This window comes from Triticum urartu, chromosome 5, assembly GCF_003073215.2.
Source record: "Triticum urartu cultivar G1812 chromosome 5, Tu2.1, whole genome shotgun sequence".
NCBI lineage: Eukaryota > Viridiplantae > Streptophyta > Magnoliopsida > Poales > Poaceae > Triticum > Triticum urartu.
In genome coordinates, this window is record NC_053026.1 from 465,870,978 (window position 1) to 465,892,123 (window position 21,146).

The window sequence follows — 21,146 nt, forward strand, 5'->3', positions numbered from 1 at the left end:
ATGAGAAGCCGCTCGTCGCTTCACCACAATACCTATAGCCGTCCACCCACCTCGAGGCACACATAGGACTCGTGTACATAGTATCCTCCACATACCTGGCAGCACCTGCAGGAAGGAGCACGCCGTCCCTGATTCTGTGGCCTCGTTGTCGAGCAGGGATGACCGCTCCACGGGGAGCCTTCTCACCGGGTCGATGTCGGCGCAGTGGCATCCGCCGTGAGGCGCTCTTATTCTAGGGCGGGGGCCCCTATGCTGGGGAAGCCGGACGCCGGGTGGGGACGTCCGCCGATCTCGTCGCAAGGGGGGACGCCCTCGCCATCGCTTGCCCAATCGAATGCGGTCCGGAGTGAAATACCAGATCGTCAAGAGCAAACTGAATCGACAGAGTAATTGTGTAGTGGGATTTGATGGAGATTGGAGAAGATGAAGGGGAAGGGGAATCCGCTGCCTTGGAAAACTGGTGAGGCGTTGCGTTTGTGAAGGATGCGATGGGAATCGCCAGAGACGTCCATGGGCAGCCTCTCTTGCCGGTCGTACTGGCAGTAACCGAAGCCAACGTGGCTGTTTTCTATTATGGTGGGTCCCCCATGTAAGCCTCTAACTAAATGATGATGTGGCAGTGTTGCTGATGTGGATAGGCTGCATGTCAAGAGAAATATGATAGTGGGGATGAACTATTTAGGTATTATAGGTTATAGATAATGCTTTTGCTATTTGACAGGTGCCTTTTTTTGGTTGAGTGAACTTTGTGACCATTGATTCTAGACACCTTGAGATCTGTACATAGGAAGGTTGGACACATATGCTAGTTCGAAAATAATGTATTTATTAATATTCTTGTAACAAATTTGAGTGCCCGAGGGATCCGGTTATAACCGTTTAATAACTAGAAACAACTTTTTGACTAGACAAATGTGTGTTCTTGTTGGACTTAGCAACAAGTGTTAGGAAGCTAAGCTGTATTCTTAATTAGTTTACTATTATTATCCAGGCTCGACCGATCAAACAGTGAAGTTTTAAGATCTAAAACTTTGAATTGATAGGTTCTGCTGGACTTGAGGTACTTGCAAATGCTTTTCGTACACCGTTTCATCTTTTGCAAGTTAACTTTGGCAATTGATTAACCAAACCATGATTTCTTTGTATGCAGTATGCATTATGCGTCTGTTGAAGTATAGTATTTGCTCACCGCAGCTGATATTTTTGCATTTAAATTTTTATTTCAGATTAGCTCCATAGGAGTTCTTTGAAGCATGTTTGAGGAAAAAAATCATATACTTGAATAAGGCTGATGATCGCCCTTGCCATATTTCTTCGTGATTGATTCTGTGAGTAATTTTCAATGACACTCTTTTACGCTCTTGTGCATTTGTTAGTCTACTTATCTACTTGACATGCAAGGTGAAAAGGGAGAGCATGTCTGCAGATCACCCTCCACCTTGTTTCTCGTTCCTTTCATCTTCTTGATGTTAACTTGAGCTTCACATCTTTCTCGCAAAAAATAAGTTGAGCTTCACATCTAGACTTTGTTTTGTGTAAAATCTTGAGCAATTATCTATGAAAATCATTCATTATGCATTTTGTGACCAATTTAAGGTCTATGCAATAAAAATCTTAAATACACATGTGTTTAGATTTGGAAAATATATATAGTGGTGCTACTTGGTCTGTTTTCCTCTAATTCTGTTTTCCCGTCTATAGGTGATATGTACTACATTGCTTTGCTTGGACTTTCGGTTTGCTCAATGTTTATATGTAGACTAATTTACGTTAGTTCTTGCTACACCTGTGCCATTGTGCTGAAAAGGTGCTCTTGTACTGGTTACCGCCCCGTCATGTAGAAGTCAACCCATATGCACATCCAGCACAAGTAAATATGGCAGTCAAAATCTATTCCCAATGGAGAAGAGTGAGTTGTCTCGCCACTCTGTTGGATTTGTTTGGAAGCATGGAATGAATTAGTGGTATATAAACATGCTTTGATATAGTATCCATGAAACTTACTACTACTCCCTCCATTCCCAAATATAAGTCCTTTTAGAGATTTCAACAAGGGACTACATACGGAGCAAAATGACTGAATCTATACTTTAAAATATGTCTATATACATCCGTATGTTGTAGTCCATTTGAAACCTCTAAAAAGACTTATATTTAGGAACGGAGGGAGTAATATTTTTTTCTTACTTGCCTATTTGTTTGGCAATGTTTTTTTAGATTTATAAATCTTTCATTTTTGTAGGATGTGCTACACTTTGGCAAGTCTTGTTTTCTTCCGCTTTGTACTTTTGTCCTTGCTTAACATTCATAGTAAAGTGATTTAAGACTTGAAGAACATGATACGGTTCCATCGCAAAAGAAGAAGAAGAAGAACATGGTACGGTCTCACTGTGAGTGTTAGCTCTCTACTAAATGTTGCGTCTTTTTTATAAAATTAGTAACAAACATTTAGATAAGTTTTTTGGTACATGTTGCATGTTGTTGTGGACTGATTATTTGCTTCATTTATCAACATCTTGTTGATTTATGATTCTTCAGTAAAGCCACACATACATGGCGTCACTAAATGTTCTATCTTGGAATGATATCTAAAAACATGAGCTTGTAGAAGACAACTAATTTTTTCTTAGCCGCTATCACTAACGAGCCTTTATGTCTGAACATTGAAATTATATTAGTAATACAAGCTTTAATCGCCATTAACTGCGGTGGATGCATGTCATGACCACCGAATGGGTAGGAATGTTGCATGGTCAGTTTTCTTTTAATCCTTACATGCAAGAATGTAATGCATCTCATAATCTAAACAGATGTGAGAAAGAAATAAAAATAGAACTTACAATAATAATAATAATAATAATGAGATAGGCTCAACAAACCATAAATGAAGGAGAGTATGTATTATACCACACACTTATGTTATACTCCCTCTGAATGCGTTTTGAATCACCGGGCAGATTGTGGTCTTCTTCTAGTTTCCAAATCTGCCCATAATTCAATTTCACTGCCTGCCTAAATCCACTTTGTATGTTTTGAGTCCATTCGGGTTTGGTTTTGTTAGGTTTTAAATTCAAACATGTTTGTATTTTTAAATTTTTGAAGTTTGTAAAAATCCCCAAACCACTTAATGTAAGTTCCCCATATTTGTCAATTATCTTGGTCTAAATCTTTCTTTTCTTCAATCTTCTGTTTAATAATTGAAAAAGAAAAAAAAACAAGAAGGAGAGGTCCATCAGCCAGCATACAGCCCAGCTAAACTTTCGTGGTCGGCCTATCCACCCCCGCTAACCCTCTATAGCAGCCAGGAGAAGACCGATCCCCACATTCCCTCTCCCGTCTCTCCTCGTCTCTCCCTCCAGCGCCGTCACCCCGCGCCTCCCTTTGCCTCGCGGCCGGCCCCGTCACCGGCGTCCACCGCCCAAACCTCCTCCTTCCTGCTCGTTCGGTGCTCTTCTTTCGGTCTCTGCTCCCTCTTTTCTTTTTTCCGAGAAAAACCGGCCTCTGCTCCCTCTCTGTGGAACCCGGCCTCAAGGGATGCAATAAGAGGCCCATCTTGCAGCCCAGGCCTAGGTTACCAAACATACGGCGACAGCCCATAGCGGGGGTGTTGCACAAAACACACCTCTCCTCGCGCGGAGCCACCACCACCCCGCCGCCGCCGCCGCCCGTCGTCGCGCAGCCACCTCATCGCCGCCGCCCCACGACGTCGCGCTCCGTCTCGGCCATGGCGAAGACGAAGCCGATGGCAGCCGGTGCGGCCGCGGCGGAAAAGAAGCAGAACAAGAAGAAAGGCAAGGGCGGCAACATGAAGGGGAGGAACGGCCCGGCGGCCGTGGCCATGAAGGCGCGCGGGGCTGGGGCCGCGGCGGCGGAGCGGAGCAACCCCTTCGAGGCCATCTGGTCGCGCCGCAAGTTCGACGTGCTCGGCAAGAAGCGCAAGGGCGAGGAGAGGCGCACCTCCCGCTCCCGCTCCGACGCCATCCACAAGGTAAGTGCTTGCTGAACTGCTAATAGACCGAGCGATTTTCGGGCGAAGCTCGATTCTTTGGCCTGATGTCGCGGCATGGCGTGGTTGCAGAGGGAGAACACCCTGCTCAAGGAGTTCGAGCAGAGCGCCAAGTCGTCGGTCTTCCACGACCGGCGCATCGGCGAGAGGGACGAGACTCTGCCCGAGTACGACAAGGCCATCCTCCGTCAGCAGCGAGAGCACATGGTATGTGCCGCTTACCTCGTTATATCCAGAGTCACTCTGTTAGCGCAGCATTCTCTAGTCAACAATGGGATTCCTGGGTCCAAGGTTGGACACATAAACTGCATGGATTAGTAGAGATGCAAATAGGGAAACCAGTGTTCTTGTTGTGTTATAGGAACAAATTTATGCATGTTTTGTCCCCTTCATTTCCATCTATCAGTATGTGCCACGCATTGCAAGTATGCGGTCGAAGTGCTCCTTCTCATTTTAGTGACGGCGGCGGTGTGTGTCCAGGAGTTTGTTAAGTTTCCCCCTTTTCTCATGATTTCTAGGCGAAGTTGAAACGGGCAAGCAAATTCAATCTGTCCGATGAGGAGGATGACGAGGATTCTCACACGCTTTTGGGAAATGATGATTTCAATGAAGAGGTGCCTATTGGTGACGACAGTGATGAAGAAGGTGTGTTTTAAGCTCTCATCTAAGTATCTTGCACTATATTTAATTGGCCCATGTTTTCTGCTTCGTGGGATACTTCTGAGTCTCCTGTGTTATGTATGTATGTATCTCACATTTGTATTTTACAAACTACTGTGGTATTTTAAGTTAGCTTTTAGTTTATTATCTGAAACAGAGCATTTAAAATATATTGGGATATATGTTGTCCATCCAAAATAAATTGAAATTTTGTTGATGGCCTGCAAAACAAACCTTTTGAAGTTCTGCTTGTCGTGTAGATTCCTGGGGCCAAAGGCTGGACACATAAACTGGGATTAGAGCATTTAAAAGACTAAAAGATATATGCTGTCAATCCAAAATATTTTTTTTTGTCGATGACCTGTAAAACAAACCTTTTGGAGTTCTGCTTGTTCTTCTGAGAGATTCTGTAGATTACTGTAGTCTGACACCTAGTTTTAGGTTTGCTCTGAGAGATTCTGAAATTTGTTCATTCTATTTATTCTGTGGGATGCAAATGTTACGGGCTCATACAGGTGTTGGAATTGTCTCGAATTTAGGTCTCTGAGTTGGCAAGAATTTCTTGACGTTGGCAAATACTCCCTCCGTTCCAAATTACTCGTCGCAGAAATGGATGTATCTAGAACTAAAATACATCTAGATACATCCATACCTGCGACAAGTAATTCGGAACGGAGGGAGTAACAATTGGAATCCAAAACATGGGTTGGAATTTGACACGTCTGACTCAAAATAATCTGGGACGGGGTTGGCCCTAGTAAAACTGATAAGATAGCATAACATAACTTTCTACTGTAGATATTTGATTTAGCTATCAATGTTTGTTATTGTTTAGTATCTAAAATCCTTTGTGGTCTCCACCTTTGGTAACCACTGATTTTCCCCTATATCACACATGACCTAGTTTCAGTTTTGGCACTTAGTTTGCTAGGCTCAGCGTTGGGAATGTACGATGGTTGTTATCGGAGAAATTATTTATGTTAACATACTCCCTCCGTCCCAAAATTCTTGTCTTAGATTTGTCTAGATACGGATGTATCTAACACTAAAATGTAACTAGATACATCCGTATTTAGACAAATTTAAGACAAGAATTTTGGGACGGAGGGAGTATTAAAGTTTTATAAGGATTAGAATCCCCATCTACAGGAACTGATGTTAATGTTTCTATTTTGCTTAATGTGCTTAACCTTTTGTATTTTCAGGTAACACGCTCTCAAAGAAGCGCTTATCTCTCCAAAGTAGTGATCTCCCTTCAGAAACTGACCTGCCCGGAGAAACACATGTAATGTTTCCTAGGAATTACTAATTACATTTAGATCTCATCTGTTATCGATATGCTGTGTGCTTAATCTAGTCACTCCTGTTTGCAGGGTCACAAGAGCAAAAAGGAAGTTATGTCAGAGATCATTTTGAAGAGTAAATTTTACAAGGTAGAGTGTCCTGTGTGTACAAAAAACATTATTCCTTCTGTTGCTGCCTTTTTTTCTGTCTTGGGCTATCACCTAGAACATTTCCTATCATTCTGAAACTTAAATAAACTGTTTTGAATTTTCCCTACAAATTATTATTTGGTTCGATACATGATGCTTATTTCACAGTTTTCAAATCTTGGTATTTGCTTTTTTTCCAAATTGTTTGCAAAGGTAATCAAAAGAAGCCTTTGATATAGCTTTGTATGTCTACCTTAGTGCCTTCCATGACAAAAATGACCAAGTGTTTATCAGTGCGGTGAAGATATATGTGGATGTGAGGGATTAGATAAACAGGACATCATTCTTATATGCTGGATGCACAGCTTGAACTCGGACATATTAGACTCCTTAACTTCCTAATACAATAGTATTGGACTCATTCCAATCCAGCCACCTCCTATTTCCATTATAGTTCCATGTTGCTTTATGCATGACCTCATTAGATTGGTATTGCAGATCTGTTGGGTTGTGTACATGATTTGCAGTTTTGCACACACTATACTTGTTATTATGCATTCTTCTATTTCCATATTTGTAGCATGAAGTGGCTACGTTAACATAATTTTGTCTTGTTGCAGGCCCAAAAAGCCAAGGAAAAGGAACAGGATGAACATCTTGTTGACAAGTTAGATAGTGATTTTGCATTGCTGGCCCAGACACCAGAACTTCTATCCCTGACCGAATCAGCTAGAGTGAACACACATAAAAACAATTCAAGTACAATCCATAAAGGTTCATCTGGTCTGACCGGAAAGGAGATTTTCAATAAGGTAGCATTTACTGCTTGTCTTCCCATTTAGATCATCAACAAGCCCAAGATTATTCATTATATTACATAGCTTTCAGTCGACAATTAAGCTGGCAGCATGGGTGGAACCTCTGTTATGTTGTTAGAAGTCGTTGCACACACCGAACAGTGCACACACATGTAAGCTTGAAAAGAGAAAATAGTAGACTAGACATGGTAGCCCATTAGTTGATTTGCTTTAAATTTTGTGGACCAGTTTATGCGTCTATTCTAAAGATATGCACGTCCTTGGTGGAGTCGCTCCTCTCATTTGGTACCTTGGGATGAAGTGTGTACAGCAGCATGTCCACTTTTAATTTCGCAAATTTTGATTGTTGTGCATGGGCCTGTAAATATGTTAACTTTGTCAGTTCCTGGTACTGAAGTTGCATATTGTTTGTTGCATTCCAGGAAAAGCCAGACGCATACGACAAACTGGTGAAAGAAATGGTGATGGATCAACGTGCTCGCCCGTCGGACAGGACAAAAACCCCAGAAGAACTAGCTCAGGAAGAAAAAGAACGTCTTGAGAAGTTGGAGGTTCGTCCGATCTAGTTGCATTGGATGCAACTGCTGCTTGCATATTTAAAATTTGCCTTTTCTGTCCATCCTACAGTTGTTTTTGTGAACTCTAGTGTGATGATTTTAGGTTTAGCTTGTAATTCTACCACATCAGTGGTGTTTTTGCTGATGGAAGTACTGATATTAAATCGCTTGCTGATGCTTAATGACATTGTAGAAGGAACGTCACAAGCGGATGCTTGGAACTGCTGAGTCCTCTGACGAAGAAGATGATGATAGCGAGGATGGTGATCATCATATGAGGGCGGATAACTCAAAACCTATATCTGGCGATGATCTTGGTGATTCCTTCTCTTTTGACGAGCCAACAAAAAGGAAAAAAGGTTGGGTTGATGAAATTTACGAGAATGAGGGTAGAAAGATAGGTGAAGGTGTAGCATCTGGCGATGAAGGAAGTGATGACAGTGGTGAAGACGAGGATGAGGATGAAGAAGATGCTGGTGATGAAGAGGATTCAAGTGATGATGACTTCCGTAATATGCCGGCAAGAGACTGGGAGCAAAGTGACGACGATGAGGTTGCTTTAGAAGAAGATGAAAAGGATGATGTCAAAGATAAAGAACAAGTTATCGGCGAAAAAGTTATGAAAACAAATGCACAAAATCTGAAGAGAGTATCTAATGCGAAGCAAAAACCACATGGCAAGGATGAAGATCTTCCTTTCGTGATAGAAGCACCAAATAACTTACAAGATCTAAGCTCCTTGGTTGATGGTCGCTCAGAAACTGAAATAGCTGAGATTATAAGCCGGATACGTACTTGCAATTCAATAAGGCTTACACCTGAAAACAGAAAGAAAATGCAAGTATGTGGTAAACTAAATTCATCTGGTTATTACCAAATATATTTACTTAATTATTCATTATCTTTCCCATTGCATCCATCAATGTATCCTCAAATATTTTGCAGGTTTTCTATGGTGTTCTCCTGCAGTATTTTGCAGTTTTAGCTACTCAGAGTCCAGTGAAGTTTAAAGTAATTGAGACCCTTGTTAAACCCTTAGTTGAGATGAGTGGAGAGACACCATATTTTGCTGCAATATGTGCTAGGGAACGACTTATTCATACACGTGCTCGTCTATGTGAAGACATCAAAGTTCCAGGTTTCTGAGGCTATTCTTTTTTAAACTGGAAATTGGTTTTGTTGTCATTAATCTGCCATCCTTATTATGTGGTCTCTTTGAACTTACAGGAAAAAGCAGCTTGCCTAGTTTGAAGACATTACTTCTCCTGAGGTTATGGTCTCTTATATTCCCCTGCTCTGACTTCCGGCATGCTGTCGCAACTCCAATGCTTCTGCTTATGTGTGAATATCTGATGCGATGCCCTATACAGTCTGGCCGAGATGCAGCTGTTGGTTCTTTCTTGTGCTCCATGGTGCTTGCGGTATGCTCTCCAGCCTTACATTATCTTGTGTATTAGTTTATCTTTCTCCCCGATGAGTACATATTGTATGCTCCAGAGACCTAATTAGCATGAATAATTTGAATGGCAGAAGCCAATTAGCTGAATTTCTTCTGTTTCTGCATCCCAAGTACACATGGAATTCCTTCCCCCCACTTTTACAGCAGGAAATATTCATCATGTCTGCAAATTTCAATCTGTAGGCTACTAAAGAATCAAAAAAGTTCTGCCCTGAAGCTATCAGTTTTCTGCAAACTCTTCTGGTAACATCACTTAAAGGAGAAGTTAGCAATCAGGTAAGTGTGAATCCAGTTGTTAAGCATACATTTCAGCTTGCTGCTTCATATTAAGTTGAATCTCCTTTGGTATAGATCAATGACCAGTTTATGGAGCTCAAGACATTGAAACCATGGCTTCATATCAGCGAGCAAATGCATGAAGTGAATCGTATGAATATCCTTGACCTAATGAGCATGGATCCTGATTCCCCATTCTTCGCATCTGATAATTTCAAGTAAGCACCTGGTTTTAGTGGACTCACGATTGGATACTGGAAGTTGTCGTTTTACATGTTATATATTATTTATCTTATAAACATACATTTTCTGACAGGGCTGGTGTACTTCTGTCTGTGGCTGAATGTTTGAGGGGCTTTGTAATTATACATGAAGGGCTATGCTCTTTTCCAGAAATTTTCATGCCAGTTTCTTCCCTGCTGCAACAAATTATGGAAAAATCCGAGTTGCCTGCCCTGTTGCAAGAAATTTTCCAAGATGTAATCGACTTGATTAAGAAGAGAAGTGACGAACACCATGCTTCAAGAGAGCCACTCCAAATGCGAAAGCAGAAGCCTGAACCAATCAAGCAGCTGAATCCCAAATTTGAGGAGAAGTATGTATACTTGTCATTCCCTGTTCCCAGTTTCTTGTCTCTGTTGTGCTCTGTTTTGGCCTGTCCTGTTCTGTTGTTGAAAAGGTCTAATTATGCATTTCACACGTCCTCCTTCTCTTTGGTGCAGTTACGTAAAGGGTCTTGATTACGATCCTGACCGAGAAAGGGCACGCCTGAAGAAGCTGAAGAAACAAGTGAAGAGCGAGAAGAGAGGTGCGATGTCCGAGCTTCGCAAAGATAGTTATTTCATGGCTGCTGTGAAGGAGAAGGAGAGGATGAAACACGAGCAAGAGAGGTCTGAAAAGTATGGCAAAGCAATGGCTTTTCTTCAAGAACAAGAAAGCGCTTTTAAATGCGGGCAGATGGGAAAAGGCAAAAAAAGGCGGAGGTGATGATATGCTGATCAGGTTGCTATCACGGTCCAGTTTGCGCTGGGTAGTGGAGATAGAAAATTAGGCATGCACCTGGTGACCCTGGCATGCCCCGTTTTAACTGCCTTTGCCACTTCATGTGGGATACACACCGAAACGAGTAATCATATGCAAAAGCTGATGTGGATGGAGGCGTTATGTTTCTTGCACTCGAGAATGAGTTGCTCCAGAGTGCTGTACTCGTGCAATAGTAGTAATCTGATGTAGCGCAGGATGTGATTTTGTTTGCTTTTTTGTCCTGATTTCTTGTATGCAGTGTTACTCTTCAGATGTATCCGAACCAACACAGTCCTGTTCATCTCGTCGCTTTTCCCAAATTAATGGGAAGACAACCTACACTGGAATTTAATCATTAGTGATATACTGTTCAATGTCACTTTGAGTGATGAGTGCCCTTTTTGGCATGGTTTTCTCTCTCTCTAAACCCTGTAGCATGTTCATATTTCAGAGAGAAGCTCTGTTTGCCACCATGCAAATTACATCTCCTATAGCATTTGGTCTTCTCCTGTACATCTGGCTGGAGCAGCTTCAAGTTGCCACCATCATCTCACTACTTCAAGTGGCCACTAAGCCTGTGCGTGCCTGCGCCTGATGGTGCACACACCAAACTCCTCTGCAAATCATGCAAGCCACCAGAGCGGCTTTACTACTCAGCAATGCCCTGAGCTCATCTGACCTCACCTCAGTGTGCATTATTTATGTATCAGTCTTGCTTCCATGCCTTTCTTTTTCCCATGTCTTTTTAGGTCAGGCGTCACCAATCATGGAACACACATGTGGCGCCAATCAGCCATCGCAAGACGGCCCAAAAGCAGCACTACACATGAGGACCTAAAAGGTAAATAGACATCCCAAACTGACTCCCATTGCGTGCTACCACTACTATGCCTATTTCTTGGTTCCGGCCTGGCTTGGTCTTCTCTTCTGGCTTTCTCCCCACCCATCAGCAGGCGTCGCCACCACGGCATCGATCGGAGATCGCACATCGGAGCTAGTGTGAGGTGACAGGGCAGCATGTCATCAGACACAGCACAGGAGCTGAATTTTGCTTTTTCATGGTGTTTATTACTCGGTCTTGTTAGGATACAGACAAAGGCTAATGCAACATGTCCCTGTCAGCAAAGCTTCGGCGAAGAAGATGATAGGGGATGATGCTTTTTGGCTACTGACCTGCATCTGCTCGCCCTCCACAGAATCGGATGCCCGTTGCTGTCGTGCAGATTCCGGTGGCTGGATAGGATAGCCACAATAATTCCAGAACCAAGCAGGCCGACTTGGCCTTTCGTTTTCGGCATCATCGCCATGGAAGATGGAAGACGGCGAAATGCCATGACCTTTTTTCTTCACCTGATTCTTTTCCCGGAAAAGAGGACATGTTCTCCGAGGCGGTAACGGTTCCGGATTCTTTATTGATAATACTTCCTACAGTTGTATTTACACTCTATGTACAATGCATATTTACAGGTGATGATGGTCTATGATCAACACAATATAATGTATGTAAACTAACTCTGCACTAGTGGAGCCAAATGTAGGCTCCAATTCTCACGGACCGCTTCAGCAGTTAAGGCTTGATTGACAGAGATGTTCTCCGAGTTCGATGAGAGCATTACCGCACGAACAATCCAAGACTAGGGAGAGACCTTGGTCGGAATAAGTTTGCGAAGAGGAACCATGTCGGGGACTCTTTCTTCTGAGGCGCCGCCTCAGGGTGGCCTTTCACCTGAATGTTGTGTCCTATGGCTTCCCTGATGGAATCAATGGTCTTCTGGTCAACTGCCTCCCCCGCAGAGCTGCGGACGTAGAATGTGTTGACGGCTGTCCTGCCTTTGGTGCTAACCTCTGCTCTTGTGACAGTCAGGCTGTTCTCCCGGAAGATGCGGGTGACCTCCGACAGGAGGCCGACCTTGTCATTTGAACACAGCTCAAGTTTCACACCCTGGAAAGCCAAAATTTGGGCTTCATAAGAAAATAGTTCTGGCAAAGTTACCTTTGATAAGTTCATGGATCGTTACCTCAGATACCCTGCGCTCAATTGCGCTTTCAAGGCACTGGATGACTCTCAATCTTTCAGCTTCAGTGTTCATTGGAGATCCATTCACATGTCTTACATAGAATTCCTGCAAAAGAGTATCAAGGTCACACATTTCCTTGTATGAAATCTTATGAGCCTACTACATGGTAGCAGCGACTGCCCGGACCAGATATGCTGGGTTGTGTGTATTCACCTGGTACGCTTGATTATTGTTGGCGTCAATGTTTGCATGGTAGACAACATAGCGCAGGTCTGTCAAGGTGCAAACAGTGTCGAACAGAAGCTTCGGCCTGTCCTTGCACCGGATGGTCACCACCGAGTAGTCCTTGTCTTTCCAATTCCGAACAGTGACATTAGGCTTCTGAGGTTGAGCTGGGACATGCCCATGAAACTCTTCAGTGTCCCCGTCACTAAGCATCATCTGGTGCAGCCTTCTCTCGGTGTGTGTGGCAGAAGTCCCCGATGCGTCTGCCATGGCAGCTCCTCGCGCGAGATTGTTTCCTCGGAGAAGGTAGGACAGTCGCTCCTTGATCATTTCAAGCCTCACGGTATCGGTGACGGCTAGCATGGTGTCCTCATCACTGACTCGCATCACGGCTGCGACTCTGGTGTTATGGGTCCAAATCTCAGCACTGACCACATTGCATTTGAGGCTCGCAAGCACAGCGCTGACTTCAGAGAGCAGGCCTGGACGGTCGCTCCCTGTCAGCTCAATGACATTGTGGTCGGTTGAAGCGGCGACACCCACCGATCTCCGTTTAGCAGGCATGTACCTTGAATCTGCGCCCAAGGACTACACATTCAAAGAATGTTTCAATTGTCAGTGAGCTGGAATGTTGGGTAATCATACATGACTGGTGAACTGAAAATGGCAAGATTGCTCTCAGGATTACATACATACCTTCCGGATGTAGCCCTCAATCTCCGCAATAGCAGCCTTGTCTTTCAATTTCATCCCTTCCTTATCAGTCACATTGAAAACTGAAACAGCATGAATTTTTACCATTATCAACAAAAAGGAGCAGGGAAATAGAGGGCACCATTTATTAGATTTTATCAGGTGTAAAATCTTACCATCCATGAACCAGCCCCCATCTGATGTTATGTATGCCTTGCTTATCACTAGATTGAGATCCATGAGGACTTGGATCACTTCCAGCAGAATCCCATACTCGTTTGCACTACCAACCTGTAATGGCAACCACCAATACAAAAATCAAACCAGCACACTTGACTGCAATCTCTGTCACAGAAAACCATGAGCCAGTAGGAAATTAAACATACCTTGACAATCGTCGCGTCCGCCAACGAATCGTTGTCGATGATGATACTGCAGTTAACGAGACACACAGACCGGGATTAGGAAACAAGACCTGATGGTAAAAACTGGAGGGTAATCTTTTTGGGGTGCAGAAGCAGAAGCAGAAGCAGAGACAGCAGCATGTGAATGTGGATGCGCCTCACCTTGGCGGGTTCATCTTGCGTATGAAGTTGTCGTACTCGTCGTCGCTGTCCCAGGTAGGGCCATAGCCTTCATCTGTCACATGGAACCATTAATTAATCACGGTACGGCCTCGGCGTTGGCGACGCGGCAAGAAACGTGTGGAAATCGAAGGGGGACACAACAGGAGAGGAACCAGCAAATCAGAGTTAATTAACACTGCGATTTTATTTCGAATCTGTGCAGCGGCGATCGAGGGCCGAGGATGGAGCAACTGAATATATTCTAAGAATGTTTTTGCTAAAAAATGTATTCCAAGAATCAGGAAGAAACAGGGCAGAAACAGAGCCAGAACCCTAGCCATCAAGGAGATTAACGGGGAAATGGAGGCAGAGATGCAGCGACGAAATGGAAGGGGACCGGAAAAGCAGAGTGCCGCCGCAGGGAGGGAAGCAGTTTCGAGGCGGGCGGCGGAGGAGGAAGAAGAAGACGGGTTACCAATGGACATGGCGGGCGCAGAGGACCGGAGGGCAAGAACACCTGTTCACTTTTGGACGAGTGATTGCTCTCTCTCCCTCTCTGTTCCTCTGCTTCTTCTTCTTCTTCTTCTTTCTCGGGGCTCAGTTGGGAGGCGCGCGCGCTGTGGGTGCGCGATTGGCTGGCGCTGGCTGGCTGGCGATCCTAGAGAGAAGGGGGGAGGAGAGAGAGGGGAGTAGGTGGTAGAGAAGAGAGGAATGGCTGGCCCCCTCTCGCTCACCCTCTTGCAGTTGTTGGGCACGGCGCTTCCCTTCCTCTCTCTGCCCCTGCCCCCAGAATCCTGGGCTGGGAATCGGCCCTGCGGGCAGTTTTTACATGCTGCCTGCGCCTTTTGCACGCCGGACCCTGGCTTTCTGTGAAATATGCGCGCGCGTCCTCGGCTCGGCGGCCACAGGGAGGATATCGCAAATTGCTGTTCCTCTCGGGGGCGGTGGGCCTTCTGTATGTCTGTGGGTTTCCGCGCGCTAAGATCTACGTGTCATGGTAGCCGTGAACGCTTGAAAACGAGAGAAGGCGGGGCCAAAGAGAAAAGGTGGACACACAACTGGCGCACACCGTGCAAGGGCATACTGCCGAAATCAGCTTGTCGTCGTTTACGAACGCACCACACGCGCGCACGGATGCCGATGATCAGTTCTTTTTAGATAAGTGTGCCACGGCATAATCTTTTTCCTCTGGAGTACGTGCACACGTGCGTGTCGTGTATTGAAGGGGAAGTGGGTGAAGAGCCCGTCCATGCTACATCATTACCCTACAAATGCGGTGGCCGAGCATCCACCGTCGAAGGAACTACTACTCACCAACCGTCCACCTAAAGAACGGTGCAAATGAAATTACGTAGAAGTCACGCCATGGCCCACAACCTACCTTCCTCGAGCACTTTCTCGAGGACACGAGCTGGAGGTTGATGTGCCATTAAAGACAAAGTCATTCCTATGTTGCGAGAGCTCCCACGTGGCACTGTATTGAAGTCCTTTCGCCTGGCACTTGGTGGGTGCATGGGAGGCACGCCACTCAACCAGCATGTTGTCCACAACATGCATCCAGTCTGGAAATCCTCATGCGTCACATAACATCCGTCCAACCTAGAAATCATCATGCGCTACACAACAGGCATCCAACCTGGAAATCCTTATGCGCTAAGTACCTTATTTTGAACCACCCGTGCGAGGATGTCTGACAGGATCCTGCACTGAGGGTGGCTCTCTAGGGGAGCACGGCCTCGGTGCCCGCCAGGGGGCCCACTTGGCCCATAGTATGAAGGAAGCCCTAGGGGAGCACCAGAGATCTTCGTGCCCTCCAAGGCAACGGACAACGACCCCGAGATCGCATTTACTGCTATGTAAACCCTAGACCTCCTTGCTTATATAAAGGGAGGTCAAGGCCCCTCCTAGGTCATATGTCACCAGATAGGAAAACTCTCGGTTAGCAATCTCATACACCATTGTAACTCCTCGCATGAGGTATCCATCCACCATGACTAACGAAAACAAGCATGATGTAGGATATTACTCTCCGGAGGCCCAAACCTGGATAAACCATGTGTGCGATCTCCGATCCAAGACTTCCAGCTGCATTCGGACCCCTACCGAGGGATCTGATAGGATTTTGCACTGTCAGTTGGCGCCAGTCACTAGCGGTGTCGGCAGGGGACCAATCTTGGATCGGATATTCTTTTGCTTCCGGCGACCTTCCGCTAGGAGAGAGCCTAACCTTTGGCTCCTTTACATTCATCGCTGATGGGGCAGGCCGGGTCAGCATCAACCCACAGGCCTACCCCGTACGCACCATCTACATCGGCAACTTCGCCTTCACCACCAACGCTCTCGGCGATCTGCGATTATGCTTACCACTGATCAATCCTGAGGCTCAGGACAACTTCCCGATCTCGACGACCTTGCCATCTTGCCTAGGTCGCCTCTTCCAGTTCGGACTATGGAACACGGGAGCTGCGTACCAGTAGGGGACCCATCAACCCCCCAGAACATACAATTTGTCGCCATAGTCTGCGACAACTGTCACATCGACCACACACCAGCAGATTGTTTCCTCGACGAGACAATTTTGGGCTACAACATCGACAAGACCGATCTACTCTCTCTCTGATCATGAGGGTGTTGACAGTGAGCTGACCTCCTAGGAGAACAACGATGTTGAGAAAGCCATGGTCTCGCCAACCAAAGGTGAGACACGGAAGTCCACTGCCGAACCGAACACCTCGCGGGAGACCACGGGCGAGGTTGAGGAGTATGTACCGCAACCGATCTCGCGACATAAAGTGATGGTAATAGAAATGGAGGACAAGGCAGGCGGCAACATGCCACTCTTGACAACAACAACTGTAGAAACGGCCATGCACGTAGAACTCTCACCCAGGTCTCCCTAGAACGGCAGTCCGCACGATTCACAATCACCAGAGGACGAACTTCAGGAATTCCTAACTCCATGGGCTGCCTAGTATGTGCTAACTGAAGCAGCGGAGTTGCTCCAAAGCATGACATCCGACACCATTAGGCGCCTTGATCCCTAAACACATCCTAGGGTGGTACAGGGGAGAGTGTTGTCTACGTACCCTCGTAGACCGTAAGCGGAAGCATTATGACAACGCGGTTGATGTAGTCGTATGCCTTCACGATCCTACCAATCCTAGCACCGAAGGTACGGCTCCTCCGCGATCTGAACACGTTCAGCTCGGTGACGTCCCACGAACTCTAGATCCAGCTGAGTGTCGGGGAGAGCTTCGTTAGCACGACGGTGTGATGATGGTGATGATGAAGTTACCGACGCAGGGCTTCGCCTAAGCACTACAACGATATGACCGAGGTGGAAATCTGTGGAGGGGGGCACCGCACACGGCTAAGAGATCAATTTGTGTGTCTATGGGGTGCCCCCCTCCCCCGTATATAAAGGAGTGGAGGAGGGGAGGGCCGACCCTCTCTATGGCGCGCCCTAGGGGGAGTCCTACTCCCACCGGGAGTAGGATTCCCCCCTTTCCCTAGTAGGAGTAGGAGAGAAGGAAGGGGGAGAGAGACGGAAGGAAGGGGGCCGGCCCCCCACCCAATTCGGATTGGGCTAGGGGCACGCCCTCCTTCTTGGCCTTCCTATCCTCTATTCCACTAAGGCCCAATAAGGCCCATATACTCCCCGGGGGGTTCCGGTAACCCCCCGGTACTCCGGTAAATGCCCGAACTCACCCGGAACCATTCCGATGTCCAAACATAGGCTTCCAATATATCGATCTTTATGTCTCGACCATTCCGAGACACCTGGTCATGTCCGTGATCATATCCGGGACTCCGAACTACCTTCGGTACATCAAAACACATAAACTCATAATACCGATCGTCACCGAACGTTAAGCGTGCGGACCCTACGGGTTCGAGAACTGTGTAGACATGACCGAGACTCATCTCCGGTCAATAACCAATAGTGTAACCTGGATGCTCATATTGGTTCCTACATATTCTACGAAGATCTTTATCGGTCAAACCGCATAACAACATACGTTGTTCCCTTTGTCATCGGTATGTTATTGCCCGAGATTCGATCGTCGGTATCTCAAAACCTAGTTCAATATCATTACCGACAAGTCTCTTTACTCGTTCCGTAATGCAACATACCGTAACTAATGCATTAGTCACATTGCTTGCAAGGCTTATAGTGATGTGCATTACCGAGAGGGCCCAGAGATACCTCTCCGATACACGGAGTGACAAATCCTAATCTCGATCTATGCCAACTCAACAAACACCATCGGAGACACCTGTAGATCATCTTTATAGTCACCCAGTTATGTTGTGACGGTTGATAGCACACTAAGTGTTCCTCCGGTATTCAGGAGTTGCATAATCTCATAGTCATAGGAACATGTATAAGTTATGGAGAAAGCAATAGCAGTAAACTAAACGATCAAAGTGCTAAGCTAACTGATGGGTCAAGTCAATCACATCATTCTCTAATGATGTGATCCCGTTTATCAAATGACAACTCTTTGTCCATGGCTAGGAAACTTAACCATCTTTGATCAACGAGCTAGTCAGGTAGAGGCATACTAGTGACACTCGGTTTGTCTATGTATTCACACATGTACTAAGTTTCCGGTTAATACAATTCTAGCATGAATAAGAAACATTTATCATGATATAAGGAAATATAAATAACAACTTTATTATTGCCTCTAGGGCTTATTTCCTTCAGTCTCCCACTTGCACTAGAGTCAATAATCTAGATTACATTGTAACGATTCTAACACCCATGGAGTCTTGGTGCTGATCATGTTTTGCTCGTGAGAGAGACTTAGTCAATGGGTCTGCAACATTCAGATCCGTATGTATCTTGCAAATCTCTATGTCTCCTTCCTTGACTTGATCACGGATGGAATTGAAGCGTCTCTTGAAGTGCTTGGTTCTCTTGTGAAATCTGGATTCCTTTGCCAAGACAATTGCACCAGTATTGTCACAAAAGATTTTCATTGGACCCGGTGCACTAGGTATGACACCTAGATCGGATATGAACTCCTTCATCCAGACCCCTTCATTTTCTGCTTCCAAAGCAGCTATGTACTTCGCTTCACACATAGATCCCGCCACGACGCTCTGCTTGGAACTGCACCAACTGATAGCTCCACCATTCAATAAAAATACGTATCCGGTTTGTGACTTAGAGTCATCCAGATAAGTGTCAAAGCTTGCATCGACGTAACCATTTACGGCGAGCTCTTTGTCACCTCCATAAACGAGAAACATATCCTTAGTCCTTTTCAGGTATTTCAGGATGTTCTTGATCGCTGTCTAGTGATCCACTCCTGGATTACTTTGGTACCTCCCTGCTAAACTAATAGCAAGGCACACATCAGGTCTGGCACACAACATTGCATACATGATAGAACCTATAGCTGAAGCATAGGGAATGCCTTTCATTTTCTCTCTATCTTCTGCAGTGGTCGGGCATTAAGTCTGACTCAATTTCACACCTTGTAACACAGGCAAGAACCCTTTCTTTGCTTGATCCATTTTGAACTTCTTCAAAACTTTATCAAGGTATGTGCTTTGTGAAAGTCCAATTAAGCGTCTTGATCTATCTCTATAGATCTTGATGCCCAATATATAAGCAACTTCGCCGAGGTCTTTCATTGAAAATTCTTATTCAAGTATCCTTTTATGCTATTTAGAAATTCAGTATCATTTCCGATCAACAATATGTCATCCACATATAATATCAGAAATGCTATAGAGTTTCCACTCACTTTCTTGTAAATACAGGCTTCTCGAAAAGTCTGTATAAAACCATATGCTTTGATCACACTATCAAAACGTATATTCCAACTCCGAGAGGCTTGCACCAGTCCATAAATGGGTCGCTGGAGCTTGCACACTTTGTTAGCACTTTTTGGATCAACAAAACCTTCTGGTTGCATCATATACAAACCTTCTTGAAGACATCCATTAAGGAATGCAGTTTTGACATCCATTTGCTAAATTTCATAATCATAAAATGCAGCAATTGCTAACATGATTCGGACAGACTTAAGCATCGCTACGGGTGAGAAGGTCTCATCGTAGTCAACTCCTTGAACCTGTCAAAAACCTTTTGCAACAAGTCGAGCTTTGTAGATAGTAACATTACCGCCAACGTCAGTCTTCTTCTTGAAGATCCATTTATTCTCTATGGCCTGCCGATCAACGGGCAAGTCAACCAAAGTCCACACTTTGTTCTCATACATGGATCCCATCTCAGATTTCATGGCCTCAAGCATTTTGCGGAATCTGGGCTCATCATCGCTTCCTCATAGTTCGTAGGTTCGTCATGGTCAAGTAATATGACCTCCAGAACAGGATTACCGTACCACTCTGGTGCGGATCTTACTCTGGTTGACCTACGAGGTTCGGTAGTAACTTGATCAAAATTTTCATGACCATCATCATTAGCTTCCTCACTTACTGGCGAGGAATTACCGGAACTTATTTCTGTGATGAACTATTTTCCAATAAGGGAGTAGGCACAATTATCTCGTCAAGTTCTACTTTCCTCCCACTCACTTCTTTCGAGAGAAACTCCTTCTCTAGAAAGGATCCATTCTTAGCAACGAATATCTTGCCTTCGGATCTATGATAGAAGGTATACCCAACAGTCTCCTTTGGGTATCCTATGAAGACACAATTCTTTGATTTGGGTTCGAGCTTATCAGGTTGAAGCTTTTTCACATAAGCATCGCAGCCCAAACTTTAAGAAACGACAACTTGGGTTTCTTGCCAAACCACAGTTCATAAGGTGTCGTCTCAATGGATTTTGATGGTGCCCTATTTAATGTGAACGCAGTCGTCTCTAAAGCATAACCCCAAAATGATAGCGGTAAATCAATGAGAGACATCATAGATCGCACCATATCTAACAAAGTACGGTTACGACGTTTGGACACACCATTACGCTGTGGTGTTCCAGGTGGCGTGAGTTGCGAAACTATTCCGCATTATTTCAAATGAAGACCAAACTCGTAACTCAAATATTCTCCTCCACGATCAGATCGTAGAAACTTAATATTCTTGTTATGATGATTTTCCACTTCACTCTGAAATTCTTTGAACTTTTCAAATGTTTCAGACTTATGTTTCATCAAGTAGATATACCCATATCTACTCAAATCATCTGTGAAGGTAAGAAAATAACGATACCCACCGTGAGCATCAACACTCATCGGACCGCATACATCAGTATGTATTATTTCCAACAAGTCTATTGCTCGCTCCATTGTTCCAGAGAACGGAGTCTTAGTCATCTTGCCCATGAGGCATGGTTCGCAAGCATCAAGTGATTCCAAAAGTCCATCAGCATGGAGTTTCTTCATGCGCTTTACACCAATATGACCTAAATGGCAGTGCCACAAATAAGTTGCACTATC

General features: G+C 44.9%; 2 protein-coding genes across 3 annotated transcripts; one reads left to right on the top strand and one right to left on the bottom strand.

The window, feature by feature from the left end:
• Nucleotides 1-3,338: 3,338 nt before the first annotated feature.
• Nucleotides 3,339-10,611, top strand: LOC125509883 (nucleolar protein 14). Its single transcript, XM_048674907.1, has 14 exons — nt 3,339-3,988; nt 4,079-4,213; nt 4,525-4,651; nt 5,872-5,951; nt 6,040-6,099; nt 6,720-6,911; nt 7,340-7,468; nt 7,668-8,315; nt 8,420-8,612; nt 8,702-8,895; nt 9,117-9,209; nt 9,285-9,427; nt 9,526-9,804; nt 9,932-10,611. The coding sequence occupies exons 1-14, from the start codon at nt 3,725-3,727 to the stop codon at nt 10,194-10,196; spliced, it is 2,802 nt and encodes a 933-aa protein (XP_048530864.1). The 5' UTR covers nt 3,339-3,724; the 3' UTR covers nt 10,197-10,611.
• Nucleotides 10,612-11,618: 1,007 nt separating this feature from the next.
• Nucleotides 11,619-14,536, bottom strand: LOC125509884 (ACT domain-containing protein ACR4). 2 transcript variants are annotated; one of them, XM_048674909.1, is made up of 8 exons: nt 14,252-14,536; nt 13,735-13,807; nt 13,555-13,600; nt 13,345-13,459; nt 13,172-13,251; nt 12,464-13,063; nt 12,251-12,355; nt 11,619-12,174 (listed from the first exon to the last, which is right to left on the bottom strand). In XM_048674909.1, exons 2-8 carry the CDS (start codon nt 13,746-13,748, stop codon nt 11,845-11,847), a joined length of 1,290 nt encoding a protein of 429 aa, XP_048530866.1. In that variant the 5' UTR covers nt 13,749-13,807; nt 14,252-14,536; the 3' UTR covers nt 11,619-11,844. The 2 variants fall into 2 exon arrangements, with proteins under 2 accessions (XP_048530866.1, XP_048530865.1); XM_048674908.1 differs by having other exon boundaries at nt 14,210-14,536.
• Between the last annotated feature and the right edge of the window lie 6,610 nt (nt 14,537-21,146).